The 20,363-nt window shown below is 39.3% G+C and overlaps 1 protein-coding gene across 1 annotated transcript; it reads right to left on the bottom strand.

Annotated features, from left to right (window-relative positions):
- Positions 1-502: 502 nt before the first annotated feature.
- Positions 503-730, bottom strand: KANTR (KANTR integral membrane protein). Its single transcript, XM_045832419.1, has one exon. The coding sequence runs from the start codon at positions 728-730 to the stop codon at positions 503-505; it is 228 nt and encodes a 75-aa protein (XP_045688375.1).
- Between the last annotated feature and the right edge of the window lie 19,633 nt (positions 731-20,363).

Raw genomic sequence — 20,363 nt, forward strand, 5'->3', positions numbered from 1 at the left:
ACTTCTTACAATATTGGTATATAATTACCCAAAAAAGCAGTATAGAAAATTTGAACAATATAATTAACAAACTTGATAATAGACATGTAGAACTCTATATTCAACAATTAGAGAATATACACTCTTATAAAACACATAGGAAACATTCAAAAATATTGATCATGTACTAAGCCATATTCAATTCTCAATAAATTTCAGAGTTGTTATCACAGAGACCACATCCTCTGAGCATAACACAATTAAGACAGATTTCAATAACAAAGAGCTAAATTTAAAAATCCACAAACATTTAGAAATTTAAAAACATACTTCTATATAACTTACAGGTTAAAGAAGTAAGCAAGATGGAAAGTTGAAGTACTTGGAATTGAACAATAATGAAATACAACACATCTGAACTTATAGAAAAGCAATGTCTAGAGAGCAATTTATATCCTTAAATGCACAAATCATAAAACAAGGAAGCCTGAAAATTAATGAACTCAGTATCCAATTTAAGAAATCAGAAAAAGAACAACAGAATAAATCCAAAAAATGTGGAAGGAAGGAGGTCAAAAAAGATAAGAGCAGAAATTAAAGAAATAGAAAACAAAGACAAAATAGAGAGAAGCAACAAAGCCAAAAGTTGGTTCTTTGAAAAGACTAATAAAATAGACAAACCTCTGGTGAGATTTATCAAGAAAAAAAGCGAGAAGGCACAAATAACCAATATCAGCAATGAAAAAGACATAACTACAGATTATATACAGCAGAGAATAAAAAATAAGGGAAGTTTATGCCAATAAATTTGAGAATTCAGACAAAATGGACCAGTTCCTAGAAAACTTTAACTTACCAAAACTAACTCAAGAAGAAAAAGAAATCCTGAATAGTCCTCTACCTACTAAGAAAATTGAAGCAGCAGTTAAAACTTTTCCTACCAAAAATGAATACATGAATAAACAAACAAACAAACAAAAATAGCAGGAGGCAGAATTTTCTAGTTGATACGTGGATTACAGGTAGGTAAAGAGATACAAATTCCCTCAGCCCTGGAGGTGTCCATGTGGAACCTAAGGCAGTGGAGACCCTAGGAAGCCTGCCTCTCTCTATATGCAGCCTCCTGTAGAGATCCTTGGAGGGTGACCCTTAGTGAAACAAGGTCTGACAAATCTCTCTACGTACCTGTAGGTGGTGAGCACAAATGAGTAACATCCAGCACTCAGTTACTGCTCTGTAGTATAAGTGTGCTAAGTCAGGCCAAGAAGGAGTTCAGTCACTTGGACAGCCTCTTCAGTAGCCAGTTTCTGTAATCTTCTGCTCACTGAAGACAAAGGGCCTGTGGAACTGCTGGAAGAGTCTGTGTTCGTTGCCAAGAAACACCATACACAGCCAACTTGTGACTAGTTGGGGTGGGGCTGGGTGCAGGAAGGCTAAGCTGGAGCTTCTAGAGAGTTAACTCCAGGTAGAAGCTCTGAGACTCTGTCTTCACAAATATCAGATACTTTTATCCATTTGCAGCTGATGGGCCCTTTTAATGGTGTCCAGGCTAGCTGCAGGTGATGGTTCTAACAATGATGCATGTTCTGCAAATAAGAGCTTCATTATTATTTTGAAATAATTTATATGTAAGAGTTCAATTGGTTTGAAGTCTAATTACACAATCACGAGACATTTGAATGATATATTTGTCAATGAAACAAAAAGAAAAGCTGTCAGATGCCATTTCAATTGTTAAACATTTATGAATAGTTTAAAAATTGGTTTTAAATACTTTATCACCTACTTGTACTTAGGTTTTTGTTGACCATAACTATTGAAAACCTTAAAGAACACATCATTAAAAAGTCTTGATCAGAATTTGTGTGTAGCCATATCAAGCATAAAAACCTCATATAAAATAAACATGTTATGGAGGCAGTTTTCAAATTTCTCATTTAAAAATCTGAAAAGACTTTATTTAGAAGTTTAATATTAATTCAGTTTTAAAAAAGAAAACACCAAACCAAGATAGTTTTATAGGAAAATTCCACTTAATAGACCATTCTAATACCATGTAGCATCTTGCAGAATTCTGTAAAAAAGGGAACACTGATTCATTCTATGATACCAGCAGAACTTGAGGTGAAAAGCAAATAAGGGAAGCATGAGAAAGGAAAACCAAAGACCAGTTTCACTCATGGACACAGACATAAAAATCCTAAACAAATATTAACAAACTAAACCTACTACTGTATAAAAAGAAAAAGATCAGAACAAAGTTGTATTTATAACAGAAATTCAAAGGTGGTCTAACATGAGGGAAATCTATCAATGGCATTAACACATTATCACATTATTAGAGGAAAAAAACCATAATCATCCTAAGAACCAGAAAAGGTATTTGACAAAAAATTCAATACCCTTTCATGATTTAAAAACAATAATAAAAACTTGTTAGCATAAAGTAACAGGATAGAACTTGTCATTCTTTTTAAAAAAGATTTTCTTTCTTTATTTTAGAGTGAGGGGAAGGTAGAGAGGAAGAGAGGGAGAGAAACATCAATTGGCTGCAACCCAGGTATGTTCCTTGGCTGGGAATTGAACTGGCAACCTTTGGCTTTGCAGGAAGATGCTCAACCCACTGAGCCACGCCAGCCAGGGCAGAACTTGTCATTCATTTTTTTTCCTCCTTCCCCTCTCCCAGAGAACTTGTCATTCTTAACAGGATAAGGTTAGTGATGTTTCCTCTAAAATATCCAACAAGACAAGGATGCCCACTAACATCTTTTCTATTCAATAGTGTCTTGTCTTACTAAGAGGTCTTGTCCACATTAGTAAGACAAGAAAAATAAATTAAAGGCATAAAGATTAGAAAAGAAAAAACAAAACTGTCAATACTTATAGCTGACATAGTTGTTAATGTTGAAAACACAAAAGAATATGCAGACAACTTGAAAGGAACTGTGCCTTGTTGCGAAATGGAGGATTCCAGGGTTTGGGGCAGGAAAATACAAGATGAGTAGGAAGCATCTTGCAGTGCCAGCAAGGAAGTGCTAAAAAACAAAAGGATGGAGGCATGTCAAAAGGACACAGGAGCTGTCCTCAAAAAGAAACCCAGTGGCCAAAGCTGGAACAACTTGAGCAACAAGACAACACACAGTAGTATTGGATTTATAAATCAGATTATATTAAATAAATATGCATGAGTTCATTATATTAAATAAATTTAATATGTTAGATTAAACTCTGATTATATTAAATAAATATGCATAAATATGCACAGATATAAATAGGTACCTGAATAAATAAACATATAAATATATAAATAAGAGAAAAGAAAACAATCTTTTTTTACAGAAGAGTTCCAAGTAATATATGTAAATACATCCCCTTTCAGAGGTGGACCTTAATTCCTCTCCCTCTCCTTGCAGGTGGGCTAGATTCTTCCAAAGAACAGAGAAGGAAATGGGAGAAATAGCAACTTTACATTGGATGAACCTGGCAACCACTTTAACCAAGTGACGAAGGTCAGCATCAGCAGTGATGGCATGGGGATATCACGTACCCCTGATATGATGTGATGAAAAGGGCACTTCAATTCTGCGGTGTTTTTTCCAAAAATAATCCCAGTCTAATTATCAGGAAAACTTCAGACATTTCCAAATTTAGGGTCATTCTATAGTACACCTTAAATGTGTTAAGGTCATGGAAAACAAGGAAAGACTGAGGAGCTGGCATAGACCAGAGGACACTAAAGAGGCATGACAACTTCAATGCAATGCAGTATTTTGAATTGGAGCCCACAACAGAAAGAGGACATTAGTGGGAAAAGTGATAAATCCATACAAAGTCTGAAGTTTAGTTACTAGTAATATATCAATATTGCTTTCTCAATTTTGACAACTATACTATGGTAAGGAATATACAGGAACTCTCTGCACTATCTCTTTATTTACTTTTCTATTACTATAAAATTATTATAAAATAAAAAGTTTGGCCCTGGCCGGGTATCTCAGTTGGTTAGAGCATCATTAAGACATGCCCAGGTTGCAGGCTTGATCCCTGGTCAGGGCACAAATAAGAATAAACCAATGAATACAGGAATGGGTAGAATAAAAAATTCTCTCTCTCTCTCTCTCTCTCTCTCTCTCTCTCTCTCCTCCCCCTTACTCTCTCTCTCTAAATCAATAAGTAAAAAATTTGCTTAAAAATAATAAGTTTAGCAAAGTGAATGGCTATAATATCAGTATTAAAAACTGAACTTCATTTCTATACCCCTGCAAAATAATAAACACATTACATAACAAGATCTCATTTATAATAGGAGCAAAACACATAAATACCAAGGAATAAATCTAACACAAGATATACAACACCTGTATTATAAAATTGTACACCTGAACCCTATATAACTTTACTAACCAACATCACCCCAATAAATTCAATAAATAAAAATAATTTTAAAAATAAAAGGAATGAAAAAAATACACAACACCTTATGTAGAAAATTACGAAGCAGTACCAAAAGATATTTAAGAATTTATTTAAAATAAAAGGATATGTCATATTCATAGGTGGAAAGATTCAACGTCATAAACATATTAATTCACTAATCTATAGATCCACTGCAATTCCAATATTTTTATAGACCATAACAAGCTGATGCTGAAATGTATTTAAAATAACAAGGGCCAAGAATATATGATATTCCTGAAGAAGAATAAAATGGGAAGATTTTACTTTATCAAATAGCAAGATTCTTTATGAAGCTAAAGTAATTATTGTACTGTGGTTAGAGACAAAAAGTTAGCCAAGAATAGAAATTCCAGAAACAGACCTATACAAATACAGAAGCTTGAAGTGTGTCAGAGATGTCACTTCAGATCACTAGGCTATTCACATGGAAAATAATAAAACTGACTCCCTACTTTATACCCTTATACCACACAAAGATCAATTTCTGTTAAGGACTAAATGTGAAAGGCAAACTTTTAAACTTTTATTAGAAAAAAATAAAGAATATCTTTAAGACCTTAGGTTATATAAGACAACACACAAAAAAGTGTTATCTGTAGAGAAAAACACTGAATTTTCAATACAATTAAAATTAGGAATTTCTGCCCTGGCTGGTGTGGCTCAGTGGATTAAGCACCAGCCTGGGAACTGAAGGGTGGCTGGTTCAATTCCCAGTCAGGGCACATGCCTAGGTTGTGGGCCAGGTCCTCAGTTTGGGGGGTGCGATAGGCAGTCAATCTGTTTCTCTCACACATTGATGTTTTTCTCCTCTTTCTCCCTTCATTCCCCTCTCTCTAGTAAATAAATAAATAACATCTTTAAAATTAGGAATTTCTGCTGCAAAGACACCACAAAGAAAAAAATAAGCCACCAACTGACAGAAAATATTCAACATAGATAACTGACAAATAATGAGTATCCAAATAACTAAGTAGCTCCTACAAATCAATAAAAGTGATAAAAATAGTAATTTTTAAAATGGGCACAAGGTATTAACAGTCATTTCCCAGAAGAAGAAACATGTGCAGCCAGTAAACATGAAAAGATGCTCAAACACATTAGTGACTGGAAAAATGTTAATATAGTCCACAACGAGGTATCACTTTACACTCACTATGACAAAAACTAAAAAGTGGGAAATAATCAAGTATTTTTTTTAAGATTTTATTTATTTATTTTTAGAGAGGGAAGGGAGGGAGAGAGAGAGAGACAGAGAGAGAGATATCCATCAATGTGTGGTTGCTGGGGGCTGTGGCCTGCAACCCAGGCATGTGCCCTGACTGGGAATTGAACCTGCGATGCTTTGGTTCGCAGCCGGTGCTCAATCCACTGAGCTATGCCAGCCAGGGCGGAAATAATCAAGTATTCATTAGGCTGTGGGACAATAAGATTGCTTATAAATTGCTAAAAGGTGTATAAATTTGGTACTATCAGTTTAAAATACATTTTGGGCCCTGGCTGGCATGGCTCAGTCAGTTGAGCGTTGTTTTGCAAAGCCAAAGGTCACTGGTTCAATTCCTGGTGAGAACACATGCCTGGGTTGCAGGTTTGGTCCCTCATGAGGATATATATGGAAAGCAACCATCAATCTTTCTCTCTCACATCAATGTTTCTCTCCCTTTCTTTTACTCTCCTTCCCACCCTCTAAAAATAATAAAATTTTTAAAATAATAAAATAGTATACATTTTGGCACAATCTTTTCTATTTTTTAATTATACTTTATTGACTATGTTATTAGACTTGTCCTAATTTTACCTCTTTCCCCCCTCCACCCAGTACCCCCCATGACCTCAGGCAATCCCCCCACCATCATTCATGTCCGTGAGTCATGCGCATAAGTTCTTTGGCTACTCTGTTTCTTATACTGTACTTTTTTACATCCACATGGGTATTCTGTAACTACCTATTTATACTTCGTAATCCCCTCACCTCTATACCCACTCCTTCATACCCCCCACTCATCTCATCTGGCAATCATTAAATGCTCTCCATATCTATGATTCTGTCTCTGTTCTTCTTGTTTGCTTAGTTTGTTTTTACAATTCAATTGTTGATAGATATGTATTTTTGCCATTTTATTGTTCATAGATCTGATCTTGTTCTTTTCCTTAAATAATTCCCTTTAACATTTCATATAATAATGGTTTGGTGATGATAAACTCCTTTAGTTTTTTCTTGTTTAGGAAGCTCTTTATCTGCCCTTTGATTCTAAATAATAGCTTTCCTGGGTACAGCAATTTTAGTTACATGTCTCTGCTTTTCAAGACTCTAAATATTTTTTGCCAATCACTTCCAGCCTGCAAAGTTTCTTGTGAGAAATCAGTTGACAGTCTTTTGGGAACTCCTCTATAGGTAACTAACTTTTCTCTTGCTGCTTTTAAGATTCTCTATTTATCTTTAACCTTTGGCATTTTAATTATGATGTGTCTTGGAGTGGGCTTCTTTGTATCCATCTTGTTAGAGACTCTGTGCTTCCTGGACTTGCAAGTCTATTTTCTTCACCAAATCAGCTAAGTTTTCTTTCATTATCTTTTCAAATAGATTTCAATATCTTGCTCTCTCTCTTCTCCTTCTAACAACCCTATGATGTGAATGTTGGACCTCTTGAATTTGTCCCAGAGGCTGTTCATCGTAACCTCATTTTTTTAAATTCTTTTTTCTTCTTGTTCTGATTGGTTGTTTTTTGCTTCCTTATGTTCCAAATCATTGATTTGGTTCTTGGCTTCATCCACTCTACTGTTGTTTCCCTGTAAATTGTTCATTTCAATTAGTGTATCCTTCATTTCTGACTGGGTCTTTTTTATGCTGCTGAGGTCCTCACTAAGTTCCTTGAGCATCCTTATAACCATTGTTTTGAACTCTGCATCTGATAGAGTGCTTTTTTCCATTTCATTTAGCTCTTTTTCTGGAGTTTTGATCTGTTCTTTCATTTGGGCCATGTTTCTTTGTCTCCTTGTTTTGGCAGCCTCCCTGTGTTTGTTTCTATGTATTAGGTACAGCTGCTTTGACTCCCTGTCTTGGTAGTGTGGCCTAATGTAGTAGGTGTCCTGTATGGTCCAGTGGCACAGTCTCCCCTATCACCCCAAGCTGGGTACTCGAGGTGCATCCTTCATGTGGGCTGAGTACACCCACTTCTTGTAGTTGAGCCTTGGTTGCTATTGGCAGGTCAATGGGAGGGATTTACTTAGGACAGCCAGCTGCAAGGACTGGCTGTGACCACTGACCACCAACCTCTGCCCTCCATGGTGGGTCAGCTGTGCAGGAGCAGGGTGGTGGTGTGCTGACGTGGTCTGTAGCTGTCCACTGGGTGCACTGGCCTTGGGGTTTCCTGGGTGGTGTAGGCCAAGGTCAGACCCCACCTGTGTTTTGCCTGTTGGTACCCTGCCTGACCTATAAAGCAATCTGAGATGGCTGCTACTTGTGCTGGGCTTAGAGATTCCCAGGCAAAGCCAAGCTGTGAGTCTAAGCTGCTGCTGTCAGTGCCTGGCCTGAGGCTCACTGAAGCCAGCTGTTGCTTGATAGGATTTAGGAAGTTGTGAAGCATGAGCCAAGACCAGCCATTCATATGGAAAAGCAGCTTGGGTGGGCCCATGAGTTGGGTGGGGCAGTCTCTGGGGATCTCCAACGTGGGTCAAACAGTGTTAGCCAGGTTGATGAATTTTCAGATATGGCACCAGCTTGCTGGCTCTGTGGGGAGAGGGCTTAGCAAAGGGACAATGGCTTCTGCTAGCCTTGATGCCAAACATGTTAGTTTCTCCCTGTGTGCCACTGGTGCCTTTCAAGCTGCTACCCCAGTGCTGGAGCTCAGAGGAGGTGAGTCTGAGTAGGTGAGTCCCTGTATGGGTTCTTTAAGAGGAACTGCTCGAGGCTCCAGAAGTTTCTTCCACCAATGCAATCCCTACTGGTTTTTGCAACCAGTTGTGGGGACTTATCTTCCTGGCACTGGAACTCTGGGTTGGAGAGCCTGGTATGGAACTATGACTCTTGGCTCACAAGATATCCCTCCCAAATTTTTGTCCACCACACATGGTTGTGGGACCAGCCTGTTCTGTGTCAATGCCCCTCCTACCAGTCTGGATGGATGTGGTTTATTTAATTCCATAGTTGTCAGTTCCATTCAACTCAATTTTTTAGTTGTCAGGCTTTAATTCAGTTCAATTTCTGATGGTTCTGAGTGATAATTGTTCTATATTTTAGTTGTAATTTTGATGTGGTTGTGCAAAGAGACGAGCATGTCTGCCTACACTGCCATCTTGACCAGAAGTCCCCAGCACAGTCTTCTTGAGCTGAACATTTTCATGTCCTATTAACTGTCAATTCCACTTCTAGGTCTATACCATAGAAAAATGGGTTTGCATGTGTACCAGGAGACATGTACAAGAATGTCCATGAGAGGAAAATGCTGTATATGATCCAAAGGTCCATCAAAAGATAAATGGATGAATGATTTATTTTACCATCACCCAACAAGATATTATACAGCCTTGAGAACGAACAAGTGACAGATACATATAAAACATGGGTGAATGTTGGAAACACAATAATGAGTGAAAAAAGTGAGTCACAGAAGACTACACAGAGTATGATTCTATTTTTTACAAAGCTCACAACCAAGTCAAATAAACAATGTAAAAGAAACATCTCCACAAATGTGTACATGTGTGATATATGTGTGTGTACACACACACACACACACACACACATATATATATATATACATATAATATGAGCAAGGGAATGTTAAACACCAGACTTAGGAGAGTGGTAATTTCTGGCAGGGGTGGGGAATAGGACAGAAAATGATACAGGGATAGATGCTATTATTAATGTTGTTCTTTGTTAAGGTTGTGAGTTCTTGGGTTTTCATTATATTAATATCTTTATAACTCATGTATATAGTGTATATATTCTTTTTATGATATATCCAATATATTTCATAAGAACAAACAGAATGGGAGGAGAGTAGGAAGAAGTGAAAAATGACAACTCTTTTAGAGAATTTTACTGTTAGGGGAATAGGGAAATTAATCCATAGCTGCAAGGGGATATGGGACAAAGAAAGTGTTATAATTTTTTTAAAGATGGAAACAATAGAAGCCCTGGCTGGCATAGCTCAGTGGATTGAGCGTGGGCTGCGAACCAAAGTGTCGCAGGTTTGATTCCCAGTCAGGGCACATGCCTGGGTTGCAGGCCACGGCCCCCAGCAACCGCACATTGATGTTTCTCTCTCTCTTTCTCCCTCCTTTCCCTCTCTAAAAATAAATAAATAAAATCTTTAAAAAAAAGATGGAAGCAATAGGAGGTAGAGGGACTTATCTAAGACAAAGAAGATGATCAAAACTATGAACAGTAAAATGGCAACAAACTCACAACTATCAACAACTAAATCTAAAAAAAAAAGCAAACTAAGCAAATAAGTAGAACAGGAACAGAACCACCGAAATGGAGATCACATGGAGGATTATCAACAGGGAGGAGGAAAGGGGAAAGTGGGGGAAAATGTACAAGGAATGAGAAGCATAAATGGTAGGTACAAAGTAGACAGGAGGAAGTTAAGAATAGTATAGGAAATGGAGAAGCCAAAGAACTTATATATATGACCCATGGACATGAACTAAGGGGAGTGGGAGAGCAGCACAGGGTGGAGGGGAATAAAAGGGAGAAAAAATATGACAACTGTAATAGCATAGTCAATAAAATATACTTTTTAAAAAAGATTTTATTTATTTATTTTTAGAGAGGGAAGGGAGGGAGAAAGAGAGAGAGAGAGAAACATCAATGTGTGGTTGCTGGGGAACCACATGCATGCCTGCAACCCAGGCATGTATGTACCTTGACTGGGAATCGAACCTGCAACACTTTGGTTAGCAGCCCGTGCTCAATCCACTGAGCTACGCCAGCCAAGGCTCAATAAAATATACTTAAGAAATAAAAACAATAAAAACAAGAGCTTAAAAATAGCTGGCAGAGAACTCAGGGGACACATAGAGGGTGGGGCAAAAGTAGGTTTACAGTTGAGTACATGAAACCCAGTTTATTCTTGTATTATTATTTATGAATTATTGCACTATTTTCCATGTGAACAACTACCTTTGTCCCGGCCTCTAATACAGGAAATAAAGAATTCAGAGAATTAGTTGAGGTAAATTGTTAAACAAGTAAATGACAACAAGAATAATAACAATAACAACAACCACACACACACACAACCCAAAACTATAAGAAACCTTGAGTTTGGAAGAGTCTGATACCAGAGTTGTTAGAGTATCTAAAATGTCCAGTTTTTAACAAAAAAATTGTGAAACATGCAAAAAAACAATAAATAATGTTTCATATACAGGGAAAAAAAACAGCCAAAAGAACATTTTTTGAGGGGGGCAATATTTGGGACTTAATAGACAAAGACTTAAAATTAGCTATTATAAATGTTTTCAGAGAACTAAAGGAAGCCATCGCTACAGAATTGAATGAAAGTATGAGAACAATGTCTCACAAAATAGAGAATATCAATAGAGATAGAAATAAAAAAATCTAATAGAAAATCTGGACTTTAAAAGTATAACAACTGAAATGAAAAATATACTTTGAGGGGCTCAACAAGAGATTTGAGCTGGCAGAAGAGAAGGGTAAATTTTATGAAAGGTCAATAGAGATTATCCATTATGAAAAGAAGACAGAAAAAAGAATGAAGATAAAGAAACAGAGCCTCATGGTCCTGTGAGACTCCATCCATGTATCAACATATGCGTTAACAGGAGTCTTAGAAAGACAAGAGAGAGAAAGGAGCCAAAACATCACAAATTGGGTGAAAATATTAATCTATACATTCATGAAGCTCAAGTAGAATAAACTCAAACAGATCCATACCTAGATACATAGTGAAACTGACAAAAATCAGTCAAAAGGAAAATCTTGAATGCAGCAAGAGAAAAATGACATTGCATATAAGGGATCCTCAATAACATTAACAGCTGATTTTTAATCAGAAACCATAGAGTCCCAAAGAGGCCAGAAGACAGTGTGATGACATCTTCAAAATGTTGTAAGAAAAAGACAGTCACTGGAGAATTCCATATCTAGCTACTGTCCTTCAAACATGAAAGAGAAGTTAAGATAAACAAAAACTGAAAGAATTTGTTCCTAGCTTCAGGCTGAAATTAGAGGACAGGCAGTAAATGGTAACTTGAAGGTAACTACATAGGTATGATGAAAAAAAAGAATTTTGTAATGCTTTTGTTTTCCTATCTATTGTAAAAGACAACTGCATAAGCAATAATATTAAAACTGTGTTGATGTGCTTATAACGTACAAAGTAATTTGTATGATGATACCACAAAGGAGAGGGAACAGAGGTATATTGGAGCAAAGTTTTTTATATACTATTGAAAGTTAGAATTAATCCAAAGTAGATTGATTCACATTAAGATGGTAATTGTAATTCCCAGAGCAACCACTAAGAAGTTAACTCAAAAAACATATAGTTTAAGGCCCTGGCCAGGTAAGTTTAGTTGGTTAAAACATCATCCCAATATACCAAGGTTGTGGATTCATCCCCAGTCAAGGCACATCCAAGAAGCAACAAATGAATGCACAAATAAGCGAAACAACAAATTGACGTCTCTTTCTCTCTCTCAAATCAATCAATCAATATATATATAGTTAATGAGGAAATTTTCAATTTTAAGTAGAAAATATCTACTTAACACAAAAGAAGAGAGGAATTAAAGAACAAAGGAACAAAAATGACATAAAATATACACAAAGCAAATATCAATCCTTCACAATCATCCAAAAGACAGAGGAGAAAACACTTCCTAATTCATTCTATGCAGCCAGTATTACATTAATACCAAAACCAGACAATGATATTAGAAGAAAACTATAGACCAATATCCCTTATGAACATCAATATAAAATTCCTCAGCAAAATAGTAGCAAACCAAGTCTAGCAACATATGAAAAGTTTTATATAACATGATCAGTTAGGGTTTGTTTCAGCAATACAAGGTTAGTTTATCATCTAAAAATTAATCGGTAAAATATACCACATTAATACATACAGAAAAGGCGTGTGACAAAACCCAACACCCATTCATGGCAAAAACATTCAGAGAACTAAGAGTAGAAAGGAACTTGCTCAACTTGATAAAAGGTATCTATGTAAAACCCACAGCTAATATCACACTTAGTGGAGAAAGACTTAATACTTTCACCCTAAGATCAGGAACAAGATAAGAATACCTGCTGTCATTACTTCCAGTCAGCACTGCACTGGAAAGTCTTGACTAGTCAACTAGTCAAGAAAAAAAAAGGCATCCATCTTGGAAAGGAAAAGTGAAACTATCTCTACAGATGACATGATCTAGTATATAGAAAATCCTAAGGAATCAACTAAAAAATGTTCTGAACTAATAAACAAGTCAGCAATGTGGCAGGATAGAAGATCAATAAACAAAAATCTATTGTATTTCTACACACTAGCAATGAACAATCAGCAAGTGAAATTAAGAAAATAATACCATTTATAACAGCAGCAAAAAGCATAAAATACCTAGGAATGAATTTAAGAAAAGAAGTGCAAAACTTGCATACTGATAACTACAAAAACACTTGTGAAAGAAATTAGAGTCTAAATGGAAAGACTTCTCATGTTCATGAATAGGAAGACTTAATGTTGTTAAATGGTGATATCTTCCAAATGATTTATAGATTCAACACAATCCTTATTCTAGCTGATTTTCTGCAGAAACTGACAGGCTGCTCCTAAAATTCACATAGAAATGCAAGAGACTTAGAAAAATGAAAACAATATTGAAAAAGAACAAAGGTAGAAGACTCCCAATTCCTGCTTTCAAAGCTTAACTACACAACTATAGTAATCAAGACAGCGTAGTGTGGCATAGTGACAGACACATAGATCAATAGAATAGAATTCCAAGTCCAGAAATTATGATAACCTTTAAATGTATGATTTATGGTCAATTGATTTTTTACAAGATTGCTAAGACAATTCAATGGGGGATAGAGTACCCTTTAACAAAATGTGCTGGAACAACTAGATATTCGCATGTAGAAGAATAAAATTTGGACCCCCACTTCACACCACACACAAAAATTAACTCAAAATGGATCATCAACCCAAATGTAAGAGCTAAAATCCATGCAATTCCTGGAAGAAAACATAGGAATAATTTTTTATGACCTTTGGTTATGGAACGGTTTCTTGGATATGATATAAAGAACTCAAATGACAAAAGAAAAATAGATAAATTTGACTTCAAAGTTTAAAACTCGTCTGCATCAAAGAACTTCATCAAAAAAGTGAAAGACAACCCACAGAATAAGAGAAAAGATTTGCATTTCATATATCTGACATGAGACTTGTATCTAAAATGCTTAAAAAATTCTTACAACTCAACAATTAGAAGACAAATAATCTAATTTTAAAAGGGTTAAGGATTTGAGTAGACACTTCTCCAAAGAAGATGTACAAATAGCCAATAAACACAAGAAAAAATGTTCAACATCATTATTTATTAGGGAAATGCAAATAAAAAACCACAATGAAGTACCACTTTATACTCATTAGGATGGCTATAATAAAAAAAACAAACAATAAGCCCTGGCTGGGTGGCTTAATTGGTTGGAGCATTTTTTGGACCATATGCCAAAAGACTGTGTTTGATTCCCAGTCAGGGCTTATACCTACATAAAGGGTTTGATGCCTGGTCAGGGTGCCTATGGGAGGCAACTGATAGATCTCTCTCTCTCTTTCTCTCTCTCTCTCTCTCTCTCTCTCTCTCTCTCTCTCTCCTCCCTCCCTTCCTCTCCTTTAAAATTAATAAAGCATATCCTCGGGTGAGGTTTTAAAAAAGACAAACAATAAAAGGTGTTGGAGAGGCTATGGAGAAACTGGAACCCTCATATGTTGCTCATGGGAATTTCAAATGGTGCAGCCACTTTTTCAAACATTTGGTAGTTCCTCAAAAAGTTAAACAGAGTTGCCCTGGCTGGAGTAGCTCAGTGGATTGAGCGCAGGCTGTGAACCAGGCATCGCAGGTTCGATTCCCAGTCAGGGCACATGCCTAGGTTGCAGGCCATGGCCCCCAGCGGCCGCACATTGGTGTGTCTGTCTCTCTGTCTCTCTCTCTCTCTCTCTCTCTCTCTCTCTCTCCCTTCCCTCTCTAAAAATAAATAAATAAAATATTTTAAAAAAAGTTAAACAGAGTTGCCATATGACTAAGCAATCCCACTCCTAGGTATTTACCCAAGAGAAAAGAAAACATAGAGGCATCCACACAAAAACTTGTACGGAAATGTTCAGAGTAACATTATTTATAACAGCCAAACATGAAAACAACTGAAATGTTCAGCAACTGGCAAATGGATAAAGAAAATGTGGTACACCCATACAATGGAATATTATTTGGCAATAAAAGTGCTACGTGCAACAATATGAACCTCAAAACCACTATGCTAGATGAAAGAAGTCACTTATAATGACCAACATATTATATAATCCCATTTATTTGAAATTTCTAGACAAATCAATAAATAGAAACTAAAAGTGCATTAGTGGTTGCCTAGGGCTTGAGGGGAGGGAGTCATGGGGAGTAACCGCTAATAAGTATGAAACTTCTTTTGCAGGGGGAAAAATCTTCCAAAATTGATGGTTGCATGACTCTGTGAATGTACTAAAAACTCTTTCACAGGATGAATTTTATGGTACATAAAAATGTCAATAAAACTGTAACAAAAAGCTGGAAGCAATAACAGAATGTTTGTGTTCTAATGGGAATGATCTTGTAGAGAGGGGGATATTGATCTAGGAAAGGGAAGAGAAAATTGCTGGAGCCATGTTTCAAGTAAGTAAGAGAGGACAAGATCCAGTGCCAAAATGGAAGCACTAGATTTTGATGACAGCATGGACAATTTATCCATAAGAACAGGAAAGAGGGCAAAGTGTGTGAGTATAGATGTTTGGTGGTTGGATGTGGTTGTGGGAATCTGTGGAGGTTTACTTCTGACGGTTTTCATTTTACAGTCAAGTAGACATCCTGAGTGTAGGGTGGGAGAGATGTACTGGAGATCTGAGGAAAGAAAAGATATGAAATACTCATCTAGGAGGATGGGAGAGTGAATGGCCTAGGGAAGTACAGTGGAACAGGTGGAATTGGATATAGCCCAGGCTGGGGATTTGCCCCGTGAGTATGTTGAAGTGACAGAGGGCAAGGAAAGTGAGGATGCTGTGGGGTCGTGCTGGACGTGGTTTTTCCAAACCTCATAATGGAAGGCTGGCCAGAAAGAGTGTGTATTGTTTTGGAAATAGATTGTAATTCCCTTTTCATTTCCTTTTAGGGGTGGCTTCTTGTCCTGTGTGACTGCTTCTTGACTTTTTCCCTCTGCATGTACACACTGAGGCAATGTAGTTTAGAGTCATGCACAAGACACGTGCCGCTTTGTCTGGGACCCCTTAAAACAAGTCTTAGACTCATGGAGGTGTGGTCCTGCTTTGCCAGTCTGCTGTTGTCAGTGCTCCCTGTAACAAAGACTATGTCTGCTCCGTCCAGTCCTTCTTGTGGTTTTTCTGGCTTATCTGAATGAGCAGTCCAGATTCCCAGGTTCAACCTCCTGTGTTACAATTGGCTTAGTCAGCAAGATATGGATACCTTGAAAACTCTGCAAGTTTAGTTGATTATGGGTGATGTTATGCCAAGTCAGGGGATGCCTGGAGGAATCCCTGGCTGGCCAGCATATTCTATGTGGTACGAGGTGGCAAACCTTCTTAATACATGGGAACTGCCACAGGATTAGGGGGACACCCCTGAAACTCCCAATGGCCTCCTACAAGCCTTGCAGCATGTAGGACACAAGTGTGCCCTGGGGAAAAAGAAAGACCTCCACCACATTGCTGCCGCTGTGGGCTGGTTATCATTGGCAGCACTACAGAGGGTAACTGAGAGACAGACAGAGGCAGAGGCACGTGCTGTGCATTTAGAAGAGGAACTGAAACTAGAAAGGAACACACATCTCCTAATGACAGACAATAAGGACTCCCTAGGGAGATACTTAGAACAGAGCAGTAAGCAATTAACAGGACCTAGCATGCCACTTTGCCAGGATACTGGGACACCGACTAGCACCCATCCATATATGGGCGATTGTGGCACAGTCTAATTGGAATCCTCCCAAGTGCGACCCTACAGCTGAAAGTGAAAGTGACTCAGATGAAGACATCATAATAGGTGAGAAAGGGAAGGCAATAAAAGTAGAAAAAGGAAAACTTATGGCTTGTGTAATTATGACTCAGAAGATTAAGACTTAAGAGTCATGGGTGCCACAGGGCACTCCAGTGCCACCTCCCCAGCAGACCTCGCACACTATGGTGTGCCCCTACTTCCCTGCCAAACTAGAAGAGCTGGCTGCTAAGTTCAGACAGAAAGGGTCTGAATCCATCACTGGGTGGTCATTGTGGCTGTGGGATATGGGGACTGATGGCATTCTGCTTACAGGAGATGAATTAAAACATATGTCTTCTGTCACCACCCACCCTTCTTTCAGACAAAGAATTCACATGGCCAAAGCCCAAGCCGGTCACACAACTACCCTGCTTATGTGGCTAATGGCTGGTTGGCTGTAGGGCGGCGTGGCCTAGTGAGGGGGATCTACCCTTCTCTAACCCTTGCCGGACCAGTCTGCTAGAACTCCAGCAGTTCATCCGGGAGCATGTGACACACCATCTATAACCCACACTCCAATGGGCCAGATATGGAAAGATTTATTATAGGAAAGAGGAATGGGTTGTGCAAACAGCACCTGCAGCTTACTTCAGCACCCTGATGCCTTTTTCATCCACCAAGGTGGGTGATTTTGTACAAGAAGTGGCACATATAGTCATCAACCTAGGGGAAGGCAGAGCCATTGAGACAAAAAATGAATAAAACTAACTTAAAAAAGCACCATATAAAGGAAACAATTCGAAGTATGAAATGTAAACTGGAACATCCAGTGAAAATGACCGGCAAACAACTATGGAATAATCTGATAAAGGATGGGGTAGGTAAAAATAAGATAAACAAGCTTAACCGCATACTTGTAAGTCTGTGGCAGTGACTGAAACCTGAGCAACAGTTCCAGCCCATAACAACATCTACTGTCTGAATATTGGAATGGGTACCACCAACCGGAATGGTCCCATCAGCGCCCCCAGTGCTGATTCCCTGCTTGGTTGACTTCATGGCAGCCCTGTTTGTGGAGTTGCTTCCGGCCCATCTGGAGGACAATCCATGAAGAGAGGTCTTTGCATAGGGTGATGGCCAAGGGACCTGCTTACGGGGACCCAGTGGGAACCGGAGGCCACATGTACAACTTGCTATTTACTGGTCCCCAAAGAACATACAAAGAGTGTTGGCTTTAGTTGATACTGGTGCAGAATGCTCTTTTATTTATGGTAATCCAGACAGACTTAGGGGGCCCATAACTTCCACTGATGGCTACGGAGGACAGTCCATTCGGGTGTGAGCTGTGACACTTACTTTTGGAATAGGGTGTTTACCACTATGCCCCTATAAGGTGGATGTCTCCCCTATCCCTGGGTATATCCTAGGAATTGACATTCTAGCTGGTATGCACCTGCAGACCGCCATGGGAGAGTTTTGCTTCCAAATATGGGTTGTGGAGGCCATTTTGAGGGGGCAGTTGTCTGGCATGCTCTTCCCACTCCCCAAACCTATGTCCCTTCCCACTCCCCAAATCTAGAATAGTGGACGCCAAACAATACTGCCTTCTGGGTGGCCATAGGAGATTGGGGAGACCATAGAAGAATTGGCTAAGGTGAATATTATCAGATCAGCCCACAGTCCCTACAACTCACCTGTGTGGCCCATTCAAAAGCTGGATGGAACTTGGCGCATGACTGTAGGTTATAGAGAACTAAATAAGGTGATTGCCCCTCTCTTTGCAGCCATGGCTAACATAGCTAGCCTGCTAAATCAGCTCAGCCATGAGCTGGGCACATATGTATTAGATTTAACTAATGCCTTCTTGTCTGTCAATATTAATCCTGAAAACCAGGACCAGTTTGCCTTCACCTGGGAAGACCACCAGTGGACATTCACTGTTGTGCTTCAGGGTTATCTGCACAGCCCTACTGTTTGCCATGGCCTTGTGGTTGAAGACTTAGCTATATGGACTATACCACCCTCTGTGAAATTATACCATTACATTGATGATATTATGCTGACCTCTGATGCTCTTACAGAGTTAGAGCGCACTACTCCTCAGCTGTTGGCTCACCTCCAGGGTTGAGGATAGGCAGTCAACAAAATCCAGGGACCTGGACTGTCTGTCAGATTCCTGGGTGTTGTTTGGTCAGGTAATCCAAAGGTGATGCCTGCTGTCATGATAGATAAATTCAGGCATTCCCTATCCCGCAGAAGCTGAAGCAATTACAAGAATTCTTAGGGTTGTTGGGGTACTGGCAGGTTTTCATACCACACTTAGCTCAGCTAGTACACCTTCTTTATCACCTCACCCACAAAGGAGCCACCTGGGACTGGGGTCGGGGAGCATGACCAGGCCTTTAAGGCCACCAAGCAAACAATGAGGACCATACAAGCACTGGGGATCATTGATCAATCTCAGGCATGTGATTTAGATGTCCACGTCACCCCTGATGGCTGTACTTGGGGCCTCTGGCAATGGGAAGGGCACACCAAGGTTCCATTTGGCTTCTGGTCCCTGCTCTGGAAGAGGGTGGAGGCTCGATGCAGCACAATAGAGCAACAAGTGAACACTCTTTACCAGGCTCTCTAGGCTACTGAAGCCATTACCAGACTGGCAGAGGTTCAAGTACATACTATCTATCTCATCACTGGGTGGGTACAGGACATTATAAACCAACCCAAGAGCTCAGTAGCACAGATGGCCACTCTGACCGTGTGGAGTGCATATCTCCAACAGAGAAGCAAACTAGTGATGAACCCTCTGAGCCAAAACATGCAGCAGCTCCTGGGCCCCATTACTTACCAAGACATGGGCATGGAGGTCCCTACTCTTCTTCCCACGCCTGGGCCTACTATTAAAGAGGGATGAGCCCCTGTGCCTGAGGATGCCTGGTACACTGATGGCTCCTGCCACAGCCAGCCACCCTCCTGGAGGGTAGAGGCCTACCAGCCCAGGACAGACAGCATATGGATGGAAGATGGCTCAGGATGAAGTAGTCAGTGGGCTGAGTTAAAAGCTATCTGAATTGTCATAACCCAAAAACATGGGCCAGTGACCATCTGCACAGATAGCTGGGCAGTATACAAAAGACTGACCCTGTGGCTGCATCATTGACAACAAAATAATTAGCAAATGGCTCAAGAACCCTTGGCGGGGGGGCAAAACTTACTTAAAAATTTATGAACACAGTCTAAAACAATGGTAACTCTTTACTACGTCAATGGACACCAACCTCTCTGCAGCCCTGGCAATGCTGAGGCCGACGGCCTGGCACACACCCACTGGTTGGAAGAAACTCCAGCAGAAGACATGGCCCTGTGGCTCCACAAAAAAAATGCAGCATGTGGGACAGAAGACTTTATAAAAAGTGGTAAAAGATTGGGGCCTACTGTTCTGCTACTCTGATGTAGTCACGGCCTGTCAGAAATGTACCATCTGTGCAGAGAAGCACCCTCACTGGCTACCCCAAAATACAGTGGCCTGTGACAGGGGGACACCGTGCTGACCAACTGGCAGGTTGAATACATTGGCTCCCTGACACTATCTGGAAGCTCACACTGTGCCTTCCCATGTGTGGACGTGACTACTGGCTTTCTGAAAGCAGACCCATGCCAGCGGGCCACACAGCGAGCCACCATCCTACACCTAAAGCTGCTCTGTG

Source organism: Phyllostomus hastatus, unplaced genomic scaffold (assembly GCF_019186645.2).
Source record: "Phyllostomus hastatus isolate PE091 unplaced genomic scaffold, TTU_PhHast_1.1 phas_contig_10, whole genome shotgun sequence".
NCBI lineage: Eukaryota > Metazoa > Chordata > Mammalia > Chiroptera > Phyllostomidae > Phyllostomus > Phyllostomus hastatus.